This window comes from Sparus aurata, chromosome 18 (assembly GCF_900880675.1).
Source record: "Sparus aurata chromosome 18, fSpaAur1.1, whole genome shotgun sequence".
NCBI lineage: Eukaryota > Metazoa > Chordata > Actinopteri > Spariformes > Sparidae > Sparus > Sparus aurata.
Window position 1 is genome coordinate 16125784 of NC_044204.1, and position 17836 is coordinate 16143619.

At 41.9% G+C, this 17836-nt stretch overlaps 1 protein-coding gene across 2 annotated transcripts; it reads right to left on the reverse strand.

Moving 5' to 3' along the window:
- Positions 1–114: 114 nt before the first annotated feature.
- LOC115569250 (LON peptidase N-terminal domain and RING finger protein 3-like) lies at positions 115–17037 on the reverse strand. Of its 2 annotated transcripts, XM_030397254.1 has the most exons (13): positions 16788–17037; positions 11736–12550; positions 8328–8446; positions 8096–8218; positions 7851–7964; positions 7549–7765; positions 7365–7440; positions 6915–7029; positions 6419–6540; positions 5756–5914; positions 5497–5659; positions 5255–5404; positions 115–4959 (listed from the first exon to the last, which is right to left on the reverse strand). In XM_030397254.1, exons 2-13 carry the CDS (start codon positions 12463–12465, stop codon positions 4801–4803), a joined length of 2247 nt encoding a protein of 748 aa, XP_030253114.1. In that variant the 5' UTR covers positions 12466–12550; positions 16788–17037; the 3' UTR covers positions 115–4800. The 2 variants fall into 2 exon arrangements, with proteins under 2 accessions (XP_030253114.1, XP_030253113.1); XM_030397253.1 differs by lacking the exon at positions 16788–17037 and having other exon boundaries at positions 11736–12638.
- Between the last annotated feature and the right edge of the window lie 799 nt (positions 17038–17836).

Genomic DNA, 17836 nt, shown 5'->3' on the forward strand with positions numbered 1-17836 from the left:
AGGAGTTTGATTCATCATGTGAATTATTGAACAAAAACTCAGTAATCTAACCCCGACTATCTAATAAACTCAGCCGGCCCTGCAGAGCACAAACAAAGGAGACGTCACACTCTCTTTCAGTCCACTGTGCTCAGAAGAACACAAACCTTTTGGTTTATTCACAAACTGCAGACTGTAATTTTGCGGACCTAACATCAGACCTAATAAAGTCTTACTATCAAAAACAGACATATACAGGAAATATCAGAGAGATGTCGACACACACATACATTCATCTTGTGCAAATTCACCCAGACACATTTAGAGGCCATGAAGTCCTACAGGAGAATAACAACCTTTGAAATAAGCAGGCAGTGTAGTCACTGAAGTCAGTGCAAACATTTGAGAACATGAGGAGCGCTTGGCAGCGTAGAGACGAAGAATTTGTGGTTAGCTAAGCAAGAATGTGATATATTGTCATTTGTAGCCATGTTCTTCCATACTAGAGCTGTATGTCAACGCACTTTAACAACAAGATGTTCAAATTGCCAGGTAAGATAAATCAAGCTCTCCTTCACACAGTTCAAACATTTGAGCTCAGTATCAAACACATTACACAGAGAAACCTTTCAATTGAGAGCTTTGCAGTTTTAGTCGACAACAATAACAGTAATCTCTCATCTCACGTGTGAAGTGAGAATGTTGCACATTAACATGGGCAAAAGACATTTTGGACCACAGATGTTCCGCAAAAAATTGTTTCGACTCTCAAATGACACGTTCAACACAGATTAAACAAGAATGACAGGAAAAATGCCACAACCAAGCATATTTTCCCGCTCTCTCTTTGTGGAAGTGCTCTAGGAGGACACCAGAGGTAGTCACACTTCAACAAAATGTCAGAGACTGAATTCTGAAAAGTTCAAGATATCGACGGGCAATAATCCATCATCCTGCTGTTTTTTGTTTTTTTTGCATAGCTTGATAACAACAGATCGAAATAAAGATCCAACTTCACCAACATCTGCATTGTTTTACTTTTGCATGAAAGAAGCAGAAAGGAGAGGTATGTGTCGGCGCCAGTTTGTCGGCATGATCAAAGTTATCACGAGTTTGGAGTGCTACATGACGTCAAAATGGTGCCATCAAGCTAAAACCGTCCTGAACTTTAAGAATTCCATACTTGAATGTCACTGTGTTCATGTCCCAACTGGGTCGTAGCTTATAACCTTTGCTGTTTCCTATTTAACATCTTCTCCTCTCTCTGAACTCGTCTCTGTGATGTTCCAAACACGTTGGATCTCATCAGCAACAAAATCCATTTCCATTTATTTTAAAAAAAACACAGTTACCACTGTAGTTGCTTCAGTTACTGTTGATGTTAAGTCAACTCAATCCTACAATGGTGATGTTTATGAGGGGACAAATGATTAGCGAATTAATTTCAACCCTCCAGCCTGTTAAGTAATCTGATTCTTGGAAATCCTACACGCCCAGTCAGTCTAATCAAAGCACAGATTGAACTCCTGGGAAATTGGCTGATTGGACATGAGAGTAGATTTGATCTTCTCATCCAATTATAAGCAAGATGATTGATTGATCTGATGCCATTTTGTTTTGATGACATCTCTTCTGGAACTGTTTCAAAGTAATGTGATTCTCTTCAGGTGCAATTTAGGGAAAACTAAGCTGTCACACAAAACATCACCATAGCAGTTCATACATCAAAGTAGAAATGGAAGAAGTCAAACTTAAGGCACTAGAACTGCTGTCACGGATGACCAATAGTTCACAGATAATCAGTTTTAAACCAAAATCCATTTAGGTGTCATCGTTCAAATTTCTGGATGGGGAAAAGTCTCACTAATTACAAAATGACACAACACTGGCTGTTCGTCACATGAATACATGGGGCAGTGGGAGTTTCTACATTTTAGTCTGGCGCTTTTACTCACAAACAGAAAATATAATGGCAAAAACAGACGTGATTCAATTTCAGGTGGATTTTCCCTTTACCTCTTTCAGGAGGTACCTTCAACTCTTGAGTCTGTGATATGCTTTTACACTGGAAGTGATTATTTTTGTATTATTGCTTTTCCCTTTCCTGCCCAGTGTGAGCTAATTCGTTGTAGCTTCCAAGTGGTTACCAGTGTGGATATCACTGACATTACTGGGGGCAATGATTCTATTCAAGGTGAAGAGGTAGAGTTGCAGCGGTGTTACATTTTCAAGGTATATCGTGGTCCAAAAGTTGCAGTTTATCATGTGCATTCGCTTGTCAACACTAATGAATTCTATCATATCGGTTATTACAAAACAATATCATCTGTCAGGGACATAATATTCAGTAAGAGCTTTTGTTCACCAATAAATCTCTATAATTACTGTCAGTCAAACTATAATTATATATAATTTTGAAGTTTAATGTGATATTTTCTCAGTGGTTTCTGTACCATGAAAATCTCATATCGTTGCAACCCAATTGAAACCAATTGTTTTTGTTTTGTCAGTACTTTCCAAATTCCCAAAAGTATTTATAAATGCAAAAAAACATTTAACAATTGTGCTGAAGAACTCTAATCACGCACCACTAGAATATCATTAAGGGGGGAAATTTTAAAAGTTTGTGGTCTTGCACTTTATCAGTTTCTCCATATGACATGGCTTTGGCCCTTTCAATACAAAATAATACACGTGGATAATTTGACATGACACTCTGTACTGTTACACATGAAATGAGGAGAGACAAACACACTAGCAAGTGAAGAAAAAAATTATAAAATATAAAAGAACTCGATTGACATAGAAACATGTAAAATCAAACACATGTATACAAAATAAAAGTTTCTGAAGGCAAAGCTCAACAAAATCTCGTGTTTTCCAGAGACGAGCTCCTTGCCGTGTAAAAACAGTCATGTCACAGACATCATGAAGGCCTCTATATTTATCAAACAACATCTTTCTTCCTCAGAAATTCACTCGTGGATCTTCTCAAAATTAATTATATATATTTTTTTACTTATTTTCTTTCTGTCAAAACCATGTTTGATGAACAAACAAATCACCACAAAGGGGGGAAAAATTAACCTTATCATTAAGGCACTGGCCTTTACTCACACGGAGGGAGTTCTTTTGCAGTAGTCTTGGCCTGCTAGATAATGAGAATAAACTCACACTTGGAGACTGTTTGCCAATTTATCCACCAGAAGATTTAACTTCATTCTGTGGTAATCCAAATCCTGATTTTATTCAATCCTGAGGCCTGTTTCTTTCCCTTACTTAAAGTGGAAGTGCAAAATAAGTATAGAATAAATACTGAATAAATACACGTAGGACATAATGGTATCAGAAATGCAGATGTTGCTTCCTGTATCACTGTCAGGTTCTCGTTACACCCGTATAGGGAGGCGGCTGACAGCCAAATATGTTTAAGTCAACATAGCTCGGATTGTGGCAGGCCAATAAAAATACTACACAGTTTGGGTCACCAGTGACCTAAAAATAGATGGTTTGGGAAAGAAACTTCCCTCAACTCCAGTTTCAAGAGTTTGCCCTGTGCAGTTTTCAGCAGCAGCCATTTTGGCTCAGAGTCATCACCCCCTCTTGATAGCGTATTTTCCAAGAGTTAAAGTCTGACGTTTGGGTTCAAATACTACGTTAAACAATTGCCTTTGGAAAGTGAGCAGCTCAACATCTCTTTCTGTGAAATGTAAACAATGTCACTGCATGCATAAATAATGACAAAAATAAATAATGGAGAAAAAAAATATCCAACAAATTCTTAAAAAATGGATGAGTAAAAACACAAGAACAAGAGCCTTAAAGCACGCCAATGTAAAGGTTCAGTCCATAGTTATTCAGCTGCAGGATGTCAGACAGGAAAGGAAGCGAGGAAGGAAGTTGAGGAAGACAGAATAGCTGATTGTTGTTAAAGTTACGGTGTAGGTGGAAACTAGTAAACACAAAGGTTTACACCATTCACAGAGATTTCAAATCAGCAAATGAGTTTCAATCACTACAAATAGTCATTTCTAATCGGTGTCATATAATTATATACTCAGCTGTGGTGAGTGCATTAACACAAAAAGGCAAATTCATTATTTGGTCTTTTGCAAAATTTATGAGGACATTTAAAGACAGACAGTTTGGGGGACGCTGATTGGTTGAATTGATGGCAGTTGCAGCCATTGTTTGATTGTGAACTGGACAATTTGCTTTGTCTTTGCTTTTAAAAGCTATGTTCAGATAGGCAGCTCAGTTCAATCACACATATCAGGTGTTTGTTTTTTTTTTTCGGTGTGTCAAGAGGAACAGCTATAAAAAATGGAAGAGGGCCAGAAAGGCAACAATACACCCCGGACAAATGAGGACATATCAGCACAATAGCTTGTTGCTGTTCACACGAAGACATAAACATACACTTAGCATGTGCGCATGTAGCGTTGATACAGTGACATCCAATGTTAAAGGGGAAGTAATGATTCTGCTTCAACCCAAATGAGTCACGTAAAAGAAGAGTTCCCTCCTGTCTGAACGTAGCTTATGTCTGCATGTGGTCAAGAGAACATTATGCATGGAAGATATCTATGTCATCTTTGCCGCTGCTTTGTTTGAAGGTTAAAGTTTGCTGTTGGTGTCTGGGTGAAGTCATTGCTACTTTTCCAAAATGGGACGGTGCTACAACGTGGAAGGTGCAGCGACACCAACGTCAGTTCTTTGTGCATCAAAAAGCACGAGCAACAGGTCAACTGCTGCTGCAGAGGAAGGGGGCAGGTGGTTTACTGCATTTTTCCAGGTGGACGCACACTTGTAGAGAGCATGTCACCGGGGCTTGCTGTGGGCCATGAAGAGCAGCACCTTGCGGATGCCGCTGAGGCGATCTTTCAGAGAGGTGAGGGCCAGGAACGGCAGCTGGGCTCGGCCTTCTAACGGGAAAACCGCTAGTAGCCACCAACACCACGAGGGACCGTTGGGAGTGGTCTGAAGGGAGGAAGAGAAAGAGAGGACACAGTGTGAAAATTAAGGAGAACTGCTTTTATTCTCTGTTGAAGTTGTTTGTCATCTACATGTTCTTAATGCCTTGGTTTCCTTTTTCTAATGTAATTTTACAAATTGTATTAATGTATCATGAAATGTGCTACATAAATAAAATGTTTTGTACAGACGCGTTTTCAGTGGATGCTGCATCACATAAAGTATACAGCAACAGCGACTTATGATTGATTTCTAAAACTATCATATGACAAATGTGACTTTGCTAATTGTGTGTGTGTACCTGAAGCACAGAGTCTTTCCGAGGCATGGGTCCAAAGTGTCCTTCAATGCGTTCCTTCTGCTCTGCCTTCAGGGAGTTGACCCACACCAGGGCCTGGTCGTACACTGTGTCATGTAGAGACTGCAGCTCCCGCTCTGCCATGCCCTCCACCTGCACACACACACGTTTGAGCTATAGCATCTTCTCATATCTTTTTGTCTTGTTTTAATACCCTCTCCCTCCAGCCACACCTCCCACCATACCTTAACATCCTCCAGGTACTCTATATCAGCTGTGTTGTATCCATCCCTCTCACGGTGCTGAATGACTTTAAACCTCCGTCTGCCGACAGTGTCCACAACAGAACGGCCGTCGGAGAAGAACTTCACATCGCGGATCTCCAACAGGCACCCATAGTCTGCAAACCTGGAGACAGCCAGAGGAAGAGGACGCGATGTTATAGAGATCATGGATACAGACTCTGAAACTTAAGCGCAGAAGAAAGCACATCCTTGCACTGACCCTTTGAGGTTGTCTGCCAGACACATGCCAAAGCAGTTGGTTCCCGTCTCCATGCATCGGCGAATCATCAGCCTGTAGCAGGGCTCGAAGATATGGAGAGGACACGGCACAGTGGGGAAGGCCATGGTGCACACGAATATAGGCACATTCTTGTTAAGACTGAGGGGAGACAAGAATAAAAGGAGTGTGTTGGTAAGGTAAAAAATGAACATCCTGTCTCCACATCAATCTTTAAAATAATTTAAAAATGATTATTAATTATAAAAATCATAATTTAATTTAATAAAATAAAAATAAAAATAAAACTGCATCTGCAGCATTAATCACAACTGACTTCTAGGTCAAATGCATAAAAAAAAAAAACTGGGTTGAGTGAGGCTGGCCCAGTCTAAGAGAAGTTATTTATTGGAGACACAAGTCTGTTGCAGCCTCCAGGGACTGACACTTGATTGCCTTATGTGACGTGCACAAAGAGGTTAGTGTGTCAGACATGTGTGTTTTCTACAGTGGGTCAGTAGGTCAGACAGCAGAGAGGTGTATTCACATGAGATTGTTCATGTCTTCCTGACATACTCACACACATAAAATTAGGTTTGGCATGAGAAAAAGAAAACAGGCTACATACGGCGCAGATAAAGAGACAGTGGGGGAGAGCAGACTTACTTTGAGAGCTCAGCTATCTCGTCCTGGTGGATTTTCTGTCTTTCCATGAGCTCAGAGGGGAGATACTTAGATATCAGGGTCTCCATTAATACCGTCTTACAGTACTGCCTCTGGACCAGGTACTGGAGAGGGACACACACACGGAGACTGTATCACATACATGTAGAGTTTGGGACACATTTTTTCAACTACATCCACATTAAGGCCTGCTCTCTATTTGTCGCACTTATCTGAAATCTTCCTCACTCTAGCAACAATCAGATATGCCCAATTCCTATTGGGTTTCTGCCATGACATAAACGATCCAAATAAAAGTTTGTTTCTGCATCAATGCCGTCATAACATCCAGTGTTTCCTCTCTCAGTTACATTCAGTACAGTCATGGCAGGTCACCAGCTGTGTTTTTAGTTCCATATCAGCCCCTGGCGTTAAGTTACATAAAGATGATCCAAATTGGTTCCACATTGAGGTTAACAGATTTTAAGATCCTTCTTACCTCTGACAGCTCCTCTTTACAAAGTGGACACATTGGGTTGTGGTCCAGACATCTCTCCAGACACTGAAGACAGAAGGTGTGACCGCAGGGCGTTGTCACCGGCTCGTAGAAAATTCTGGGAGGGAAACAAGGTGACATTTTACAAACATTCTCTTTCGTGTTTGACCAAAAGCACAAAGATATTCAAGATATAACACATTAAAAAAAAAACAGCAAGTCCTCATATTTGAGAATCTTGGGTGTTAACATCTAGCGGTCTGGTACCACACAGGCTACTAGCCAAAACAAACAGCAGATACTGATGCCCTAAAAGCTACTGTATGTCACATTGTTTTATTACAGACTATATAACCCTAAGTGGCAATTTAGCACAGCACAACTGCTAAGTGATTCATTGCATGGTGTATAATAAAGTCAGTGTTCTGAATCGAGCCGTAAAGTTAATCTCACCTCATGCAAAGAGAACACTCCAGATCTGTCGGGTCCAAGACATCACCGACCGAAGATTCATTCACCTCTGCTGGCCCTGATAGAGAGATAATCAAACACATGATACATGTCAAGCACATGATAAGACATGAAGTCGTCTAACAGTAAGAGTGTGTGTGCTTGTGCACAAATTTCAAAAGCTCACCAGACTTGGATCTCTTGTGACAGTCGCCCCTCTCCCGTCCTTCCTTCTCATCCTCCTCCTCCGTGCTCCTCCGTTTCCGCTTAAGCAGTAAACACTGGTCGAGCCGCCCGACCTTAGGCTCTCCCTGATGTCTGATCTCGCATCCCTCCGACCTCTCAGACAATGGAGGGGTGAAGGCTAGGCCGAACTCTGACGACAACAAGCTGGAACTGAAGTTCTGAGGAAAGTATGGAAGGAGAGGGCAATGAAACCTCATTTCTCCCCAATGCCATGCTGATTAACAGCGGTAGAGCAGCCCTTACCTGGGAGGGAGTGTTAATGCTGTTTTTGATGTGTGCTCTGAAACACACTGTATTGCAGTCTGAGATGTGTTCGGGTACCTGATCTATAACTGGAGCCAGGAGATCACTGAGGAGCTGAGGGGAGATACCAGACAATGACTGATCATTATTCAGATCATTATTTTTTATGTGTCGTGATTTCTTTCAAATAAGCTGCCGCAACTGGATTCACAAGGAGATGACTGCAGTTCTAATGTTGGATTTACCTTGTTAACCTCAGTCTTGGCCAGTCTACAGTCGGGCTCTATGGACAGACACATCAGGTACTCTCTCAGAGCTTCCTCCGTCCTGCCCAGCGACACCAGGGCCTGGGCCTTACGAACATGACCCTGCGGGCAAAAGGAAGATATATGATTTTTTTCACATTTTATTAGCATAAACTAATAATTATATATTCATGTATAAGGCTGAAAAGGAAAACGTAGTTGTGTGCAATACCTTGGACCAGAGAGGCATGAGTCTGCAGGCCATCTCAGCATCTCTCAGAGCGCTCTCATAGTGTCTGAGAGTGGAGTGGATCTGGGAGCGATTACTGAACAGTATGTGGTCCATGGGTGCTGAGGAGGAGAGAAGGGACAGTCAGTCAGTCAGTTAGTTTGTTGCAAATTTCGTTCTTTATTGATTGACAGTAAAAAAAAGCTGCTGTTTGTGTTTGTCTGTTCCGTTTTCTTTTTCCGTGAGGGTTGCGGATATGTTTTTATCTCCCCTTTTTTCAGGGGAGGTTACTGGGGCCAAATCCAGTGACTGTGGGCGAAGGCCAGGGCACACCCTGAACGAGTCGCCAGCTCATTGCAGGACCCTTACTGATGGCAGTGGCTGCCACACAGGTGCCAACTGCGCATCAGGAGCAATTTGGGGGTTCAGTATCTTGCTCAAGGATACTTCGGCATGTAGCTCAGTTCCACCCCAGGGGAGCCGGGATCCGAACCAGTGACCTTCCGATCACTAGTCCAGCAGCTCTACCCACTGAGCTACAGCCGCCCCTGTTTGTCTGATAAAGTCTTAAACCCAACGAAATTCAATTAACAATGATCTAACACAAAGCAACAATTATCAACAGAATGTGAATATGTATTGTGTTTCAGAGATATTTACTGAAGTTACCCGCTCACCAGCTAGCACCTGGCTGTCCAGTGCTCCCGTGCTAACTGCTAGCTGCAAGGCTAACTGAGCTACCTAGCTTACCAGTAATGACAACCGGCAGTTGTGTGCAGCTTATTTAAAAGAAATCACGACCGGTAAGCCAATCATTGTGTGGTTTCATTCTATAGTTTCAGCTTCTCAAACGTGAGGACTTTCTGCAGAAACTCTCTGTTTTATATCTTAGTAAACTGAAAATCGTTTTTAAAAATGTATATTTTAAATTTATATATATTAATAGATATATTACATTTACAATTATGGCATAAAGAGAAAGCAGAAAAGCACATTTTTGCTTAACAAATTACCTTAACACTGAATCAATTATGTATAGTTTTATCATATAAATACATATATAATAGTTATATGTTAATAAATACAAGTGTCTCTTTCCCACAGATTAAAACCTTTACATTCTCTATAAGATATACGAGCTCCATCCTAAGACAACTACTTCACAACATACTGCATGGGTGACTTTTTTTTATTTCCTTGTCTTTAAAAGCTAAATTCACTGGATCGGATCGGTGTCCACGTTACAAAACATGGTGTGAAAAAACATGCATTACAAAACCATGCAGCACTATCAAGGTCACCCACATTCCAGGTTTCATAACTATAAAAACTTATGCAAATGTCGCAGTTAGCCCTATGGGAACCAGAGCAAGATACATGCCACGATTCTGCACAGGACCGAGCAGTATAATCAACAAAACAATAAAACGATGAATGCCGTGTGGGAGACGCCTCGAGTGAAGAGTGCTATTTTAAATTGTTTATCGCAGTTATCACTGCGCAGTGCTGATTTTCAACAAAGCTGCTTTGTTTCACACACACACACACACACACACACACACCAAAGCTAATTATAACTCTAACGACATGTACTGACATGCATTAATTCCATGGAGGCCAACCCTGACCTTAGCCATACCTGCTTCATCCCTTAACACAACCCAAGCATAATTCCCACATAGCACACACACACACACTCACACAATCGAGCAGTCCAGTACAAACATTATTTAAGCACCTTTTTTAAGAGCATAAAATATATTTTCATTAAACACACTGATAAACAGGCTAATGTGCAGAACAAATTCTGAGGGACCACACGCACTAATTCTTTTTTGCTTTGCACAAATTAATTATTTGTGTTTTTCCATTATGATTCGGACGCCTTTGTTGAATAAGTACATATGAGTCAGAGCGATGCAGTTAATGAGGTAGAACTTAAAACCTCCACCTGGATCATAGATCAACATCCACTACCGGCCGCTTCTGGGATTCACTGCAGTTTTTAAAGCTGGTTTATTCAAAATTAGACAGTTATGTCACACTTTGTCATCATTTATCAAAACATTTTGCTAACCGTGCAGAATCACTTTGAATAACACTGTGGTGCGCAAAAACAGCACAGGACAATCCTCTGCTATTAGTGTCATTGTTGGTATCTGAGTAGCTCCACCGTAGCAGCTGGCAGATAAAAGCTCTACTGGTGGGTCACCCGGTGTACAGAGATGTGGGTGTGGGTGAATAATCCTGACTGATCAATCCAGCCTATCAGCTGGCTAGAGAAACTCTGGCAGGGTCCGCCACATATAAACAAGGTGAGTTTGTTTATTCAGTTTATTCAGTCATGGAAACAGAGTTTGTTTATTTAGTTTGTCAGTCAATGAAGAGCTTTCTCTTCTGATTAAAATTTCAACCCCAAAACTACCAAGTGCACTTTTAACTCATCATGCTTTATTAAAAAGTGATGCTCTTTTCAAAGGAGTGGCCAATGAAATCTATGGACAACATATATGCCAGCACTGTAATATCTGTGATAGGCGGATATCAGCCATTACTAGCTGTAGATATCAGTCTGGCTCTGATGAAGAGCGACTGTGAGCTGCAGTTGAACAGCCCAGTGCAGCCAAATGAGGTCAGGTCAACTATCCCAGCCATTAAAGATGTCTGCCTGCACCAGAGGACACGCTACAGTTCAGTAGTCCACACTACTCAAACTGTATTTCAAGAATACATTTCTAATAGCTCTATCAATTAAAGAAAACAGAATTCAGTGTGTATGTTGGTGGTACAGAAATGACCATCCAGCCCGGGGGGTCCTGATTAATACATGCCTGAACAACACAGGAAGTTATTCCACGACTACAAACAATCATGTTATGTAGGTCACAGTTCACCTCTTCACCACCAGCCCTGCTTGTATAAAGCCTGACTGTGAGGGAAGCATAACTGTCCCCCTCCTGGTGACCTGCAATAATACCCTTGACCCACATTTGCCTGAATCATTGGTTGACGTTACACAATAAGGCGGGTTACGTGCTTACGCAATGTTTGGTCCACTGGCCCAGCCTATATAACGCTGTTATCCAACACATGGCTAGAGACGGAGTACTGTGACGCGCCGGCAGAGGCTCACAGCCCCGGTGAAACTGTGTCACCGTCACACGCAGTATGTAGCGCACTTATGAAACTTAGTCATGTGTTATAACTGACTATTTGTTTCATTGCGGCCTCGTGACAAGTGAGCTGACCCGATGTTATGAGGCGAAAAGCTAAGTAACGAGAGAAACGCGCAGTTAATAAAGTGGCACAAACATGGAGTCAGCTCCGACACACGTAACTGTTAAGTGTGTCACAGCAGCTACATTGTTGTGTAAAGAAAGTTTCCAAGACACAATGTCACTACGCTCCTACCTATCATGATGGCTTGGTTGTATTTCTCCAGCGCTGCCTCCATCTTCTTCTCGGAGTACAGTCCGTTGCCCTCGCGCCTCAGCTGGCCGGCCTGGTGCTGGGTCGGGAACCACTTGGCCAGCAGGTTGCTGAGGACCACATTGACCCGGTAGCTCTGGACGTCGGCCACCCTGGAGCTGTCCCGGCACTCCTTACACATCACCGGCTGCTCCTTCTCCTTCCTCTCCCTCTCCAGACACTTCTTACAGAAGCAGTGTCCGCACGGCAGAGTCACGGGCTCGTACAGAAAGCTCAGGCATATCCGACAGGAGAGGTCCTCGTACCCTCCCTGGCACCCAGCTGCCTCCTCTCCTCTCCTCTGGATCCTGCCCTGACTGTCTCCGTCCTGCCTCCTGATACTGTCCGACAGGTACTCTATGAGGTTGGACAGGTGGACGGGTCTCAGTCTCTCTGTCTCCGAAGCTTGTCGGTAAACCTCGAAAGCCTCGGTCAGTTTGCCCCCGAAGGCCAGCGCGTCAGCCCGCTTCACCATCATCTCCTGCCGGCTCCCCGCATCCCCAAGACCCGCAAGCTGGCACTGGTAAATATCCGCAGCCAGGTCGAAGTTTTTCGATTGGAAAGCCTCTGCCGCAAGCTGCAGCATGCTCTCACTCTCAGTCCCCATGATGTCCCGCGGTTGTATGAAGTCTGTCCCCTTACCTGTGAATGTGACCAACACCTCCACTGCCATTCATGTTCGCTGCTGTGAGGCTGTGACTCCACTGCGCCCTGACGCCGTGCTCCAGGAAGTACCCACGGAATTCTCAATGGAGCAGCTCAGGGGAGAAAAAAAAAAAACTGTTATGTAAAAGTTTTGTCACGTGACGCCCACCAGCTGTTCTCATTGGACGACTTCAGGAAAACTGTTATAAAACGAGCAGCCATGTAACAGTTGGAGTGTCGGGGCCGAGGGCCGGAGCCTGTCTGAGCCACAGTCCACATAACACAGGCGGGTCAGCGTGTGTGGAGGGGGGGACCAGGTGGGACCGACGGGGGTCACCGAGATACAAACATAATAAGGAGTTTTACATTTTTAAATTAAAGAAAAGTATTAAAAGTAAATCATGTTCAAATTTTATTTCAGTGTCCACTGTCATTGCAGTGTGGTGGAATGCCCCCCATCCTAAGAGAGGTCAGGACTTTAACGTAAAGCAGTGCTGCTTCTAAACCTCCGTCAGGTCCTGACCCAACACAGAAACCAGGCTGGTGTTTGCAACTCCCCCGCTGGATCTCATAACATCCTGAAAGCGGCAAAATGACCATAGACTGTTTATTTCAAAATCAACATTAAAGCAAATCATATTACCGGTACAGGCAATGTAATGTAAAAAACATTTTCCAGTTTAATACATGTTGTTGTTATTTTTATTTTTTTTGTCCTCCACCATCTGGCGACCCCTGGAAATGATCTCTAACTGCCTCCGGCCCCGACCCTCAGGTTGAAAACCATTGACCTACTTTACATATGAAAAAAAAAAAAAATCTGGGATCTATCAGCACTATTAAGATCAGTAAGATAAGAAGGGCCCAGACTGCTTAAAGTGTGTAGAAGAAGGTGAGTAGTGGTGAAATAAGAATCAGAAACACTACACAAGGGTAAATGGTGTTAACACAAAGATACTCTGTCTATAATAAAAATGGCACAGTGTAGAGAAATTATAAGAAAATCTGAAAACAGATAATCAATTCTAAGAAAATAAGAGTAAGAATTTACAAAATATAAAAAGTAAAAATGTGAAAAAAAATAAAAATAAATCTGCATTACTTTGATAACTGATCTCAGGGCTGCAGACTTATCTTTCATAATGGTTGCATATGTGTGCCCAACTTCTTCACTTAGATGAACCAGCACATTATTTTGGTGCACCTAATGATACATTCAAATTAATTTCCAAACACATTATTTAAATGATTAAAACATGAATAAAAGTGAAAACACGTGTTTTTCTTGAATTACAGCTCTTGCAATTCTTTGCTGTCATTTACTTAAAATTCAATCAATTACTTAAAAATAAACTGCTAAAAATTTCAGAGAAAGAAAACAGAGATAAGAGCCAGAAATATGTAGACATGTGCCTCACACTGTACTGTAACACTAACACGTAGTAATTAAAATGTACAGTATTAAATGGTGTACACCAGAGTAACTGTACAGCATCTACTCCATATTTTCTGCTACAAGTTTTCATCAGGTAAAATATTTGAAGACAGTCCCACTAATTGACAAACCATTACCCGAGGATCAAACTATATTAATCGAATGAGGTGAATTTCTATCACCTTCATCGGGGGATTAGGTAACTGTTTTAGTGCCGTTTGTTTGGTTTAGTTATCAAACTAGGCCAGCTGTGGTAAGTATTATGGAGCAGTAATTAACCTGTGGGTTTGGACTTTTAAAGGCCACCGTGCTCTGGTTCTGTTCATCTAATTACACAAGGAAAATAACAAGTATGTGTCCTGCAACAAAATGCTGCAGTTACCTATTATGTGTCAAGGGAAGCAGTTATGTGACAGTCTCAAAACGGCTTTATATAAGTTTATTTATATAAGGTTTTTTGCACCAGAAACAGGAGTGAATCATTACTTCTTGTATGAATAGTCATGCAACAATCTTTGGTAAGGCTACACTGGATGTGCGGGCACACAGGCAGCTGCTTGTGTGTAATGTAAGTCGTGAGGACAGTTAACATGGGTTGCATGGAAGGGAAGTTTGGGTTTGGTGAATGCTTTTTTTCCACAGACACCTTAACAAATCCCCGCACACACTGCAACATACCCTCAAGGTGACTGCTGGCACTGAGCTAGAGTCTTCCTAAATGCTTGGAACTAAATCAACAGTTTACCACCAACTCACTCCTCCCAATCTGATGCAGGTGCAGCGCAGGTAAACCTGTTCAGCTCTTACACAAACTGTAATGTCATGTAATGTCTATCGAGGGATCATTCGATCACATAAACCAACAGAGGATGGCTTTTTGAACTGTGACTCAGAGCAACAGATTTGATAACCGTGTCAGGCAACCAGATCTTTGAAGTTTAGCCAGTCATTGTTGCATAAAGGAGTTTTGCATAATGACTAAGAGTGGTGCCAGGTGACATCTCACTGAACAGACTGTCAATTACAAAACATACAATTACAAAATTCTCAGTGATGAGTATCTTAGAATAAAAACTATAAGTGGTTATCATAGTATCTGGGTCAGGGAGGCACAGCTTAAAAGATACCAATTACTTCAATTTGGAGGCAGTTGAACTACAGAAGAGCTACCCTTGGAAAAGATGGTCTAATTGACATTTGATCATCATCAAAATCTAATTTAGAAAACTTTAAAACACGCCAGTAAATGGGAAAGTGTTGGAACGTCAGCTTTTGACTACAGTGTACCACAGTGAGACACCTGCCTTCAGGAAACTAAAAAGCCCAGCCCTGGGGTATTACACCACATTGCACCCAGTTGCTCTTCTATTGGTGTGTGAGTATGAAGGAATGGTTATTGCTCCTGATGAGCAGGTAGCGCCGTGTATTGTCCAGTGTATAACGTGTGTGTGAATGCTGACTTGTGTGGTAAAAGTGCTTTGAGTGGTCGCTAAGACAAGAAAAGCTTCTTGTGGCCCAAAACTGTTTGTAGTTTCAGCAGTTGAACTTGCAGCAGACCACTGTCCTGCTTTGACTTGAAAATATCGATTGCACAGAGCAATGGTTGTAAATGACACCATCCATGTATAGATGGGCTCCCTGTAAAAGTCGCTTTCACCATGCTATTTATTCTGCAACCGGGCTGGATTTTTATGGCACAATTAAAGCGCATCTGCCATTGCACAACCAAAACAGGAACATTGAGAAAGATAACCCCACTGTTGGAGGAGGCAAAGGAAGTGAAGAGGGAGCGTGACAGAGACAGAGGTATAACAAGAGTGAACAGACGGGCATTCACTCGATGGAGAGCGTGACTGTAGTGTCTGTTTGTAAATGTCTGTTTCCCCAATGATATGTGTTTCCCCTGACCACCGGGACGGCATTGTTTCTACTAGATCAGTAAGTAGAAAAACCTGCCAACCAACAATATGTTGAAGTTGTTTAATGCTGCTAATCTGTGGGTTACTTTGTGAAGGAATGGTTCGACTTTCCGCCACGGTCCTCGCCTCAGTTACTCTCTCTGCGCTGCTAACAGGGAGCAACAGCAGCTAACGTTAGTTTAAAAGTGGATTCCGCTAACATGAACTAACGACTGACAACATAGAAGTTCCACAGAGCCCCTTTAAAGGACGGATAACCCATTCCTTGTCCTGTAAATGAAAAGTTGAATTAATATGCGATAAAACAGACCATCTCTCAAAACAGGCCAACTCAGGTTTCACAGCTAGTATATCTAGTAGCTTATGTTAGCTCATGTAAGCTAATGTTAGCATAAATGTAAACATATATTGCTGGATAACTGACATTGGCATCTTTGTGGATATCAAACTACTTCTCTAATTGCTGGAAAGCCATGCTACATTCTTTAGCCTTTTCCCGTACTTGAGACTCTTACGCACAGTTGCTGGTGTTACTCGCTACAATGCCAGAGTTAGAAGTAGGTTAAGGTCGGAGTTTAATGACTCTGGTTAGGGGATTGGGTAAAATAGCTCCGATACTAGACTACGTGGTATTATTAGCTTTACCTGGAGTAGTACAACCCTCCAGCCTTCAAATAAAACCTCTTTGCTAAAGGGGTTTGCTGTGTGAGTGTGTGAGTGAGTGAGTGAGCGGGGATTATAGTCAGTCCATCAGTGTCCATGTCAGTAGTAGCCGTGCTGGTAATATAGGTCGCCCGGTCTAGCCCGTGAACTCAATCCCACACACAGACACAAACCTTGTGAGTGACATATACTCTGCAGGAAACAGAAACGGGGTGACACACATGTGGAAACAGACTGATTGACATATATGCAAATGAGGACACACGCAGGGTATTATGCAAGCACACACTGACCACACGCACAATATTCAGAGATGCTCGTGCCCCCTCATACCTTCACATGTGTGTGGTTATGTGTGTCTCTAAGTAGGCCACCAATGCAGTCCAGCCAGTTCTTCTAGCGCAGATTGTCTAGACATTTTATACTGGGCTGGGACCAGCAGTTATCCTCAAAGTCACATCACAGACGATTATACAAGGGCTCACTTGGCTCGACTCCGGGGAGTATCTCACAGCCGAGACCTCAAATTTCTGGGAAAACCTCAGATTTTAGGCATTCCTTCAGGAAAGAATTCACAAACAAACAAGAATAAAGCAGAATCGAGGACACAGGTCTTACATCAGATCTGAACAGCTGGCTACAAACTTTTCTTCATGAGTTAATATAGTGTCACATTAAATACAGTTGTCATTGGTTATGCAGGTATTTATTATCCTTATTTTATCAAGTTCTGGATGAATTCTTATTTCGATATGATGGAGCTACATGGAAAGCTAAGTACAATTGATCCTGAAGAGAACTTGAATGACATGACAAACCACCCAATGTGTTTTGAGATGATTGACACAAAACCACGGCTGAAGCTCATGGTGGCACCTGAGGAAGTCGGGGGAACGCTAAAATCAGAATTCATCCTCTTGGCATCATGAATGTCTGCGCACAATTTCATATGAATCCATCCAACTGTAGTTGAGATATTACAGTCTTGATGAAATCGGTGGATAGACTGACAGTCATTCCTAGTGTCATGCTACTTGGAAGGTGATGCAGTTTTCCAGCTTTATTTTAAAGCAATCCCACAAGTTAAGAAACAACATGTTTAAACTATATTAATTGAGATTTAATATGTTGAATGGGGAAATGTGGTGATTGCAGAGCAGTTCCTCCAGAGAGAACATGTGATTGAATCAAAGATTAAACAGTTGTTGGTTCAATCATAAAACTATGGAAGCACATTTCTGCCAGTTTCCTGCTGAAAACAGTGTCAGTAAGTCATAATCATACAATGGTAAGTCAAAATGAATCAATAAGAAAGTTCAAATCATGAGTAAGGAAGCCATAAATGAGGTAAAAAGTGAGTTTAAGTCTATGACTGATAATGA

Excerpts from the sequence above, each read along its gene's own strand:
- LOC115569250 (XM_030397254.1), bottom strand. The coding sequence starts at position 12,465 with ATGGCAGTGGAGGTGTTGGTCACATTCACAGGTAAGGGGACAGACTTC. Across the intron at positions 5,915-6,418 it reads GAGATAGCTGAGCTCTCAAA|TCTTAACAAGAATGTGCCTA; the intron begins GTAAGTCTGCTC and ends GTCTCCCCTCAG. Across the intron at positions 5,660-5,755 it reads CTGGCAGACAACCTCAAAGG|GTTTGCAGACTATGGGTGCC; the intron begins GTCAGTGCAAGG and ends GGCTGTCTCCAG.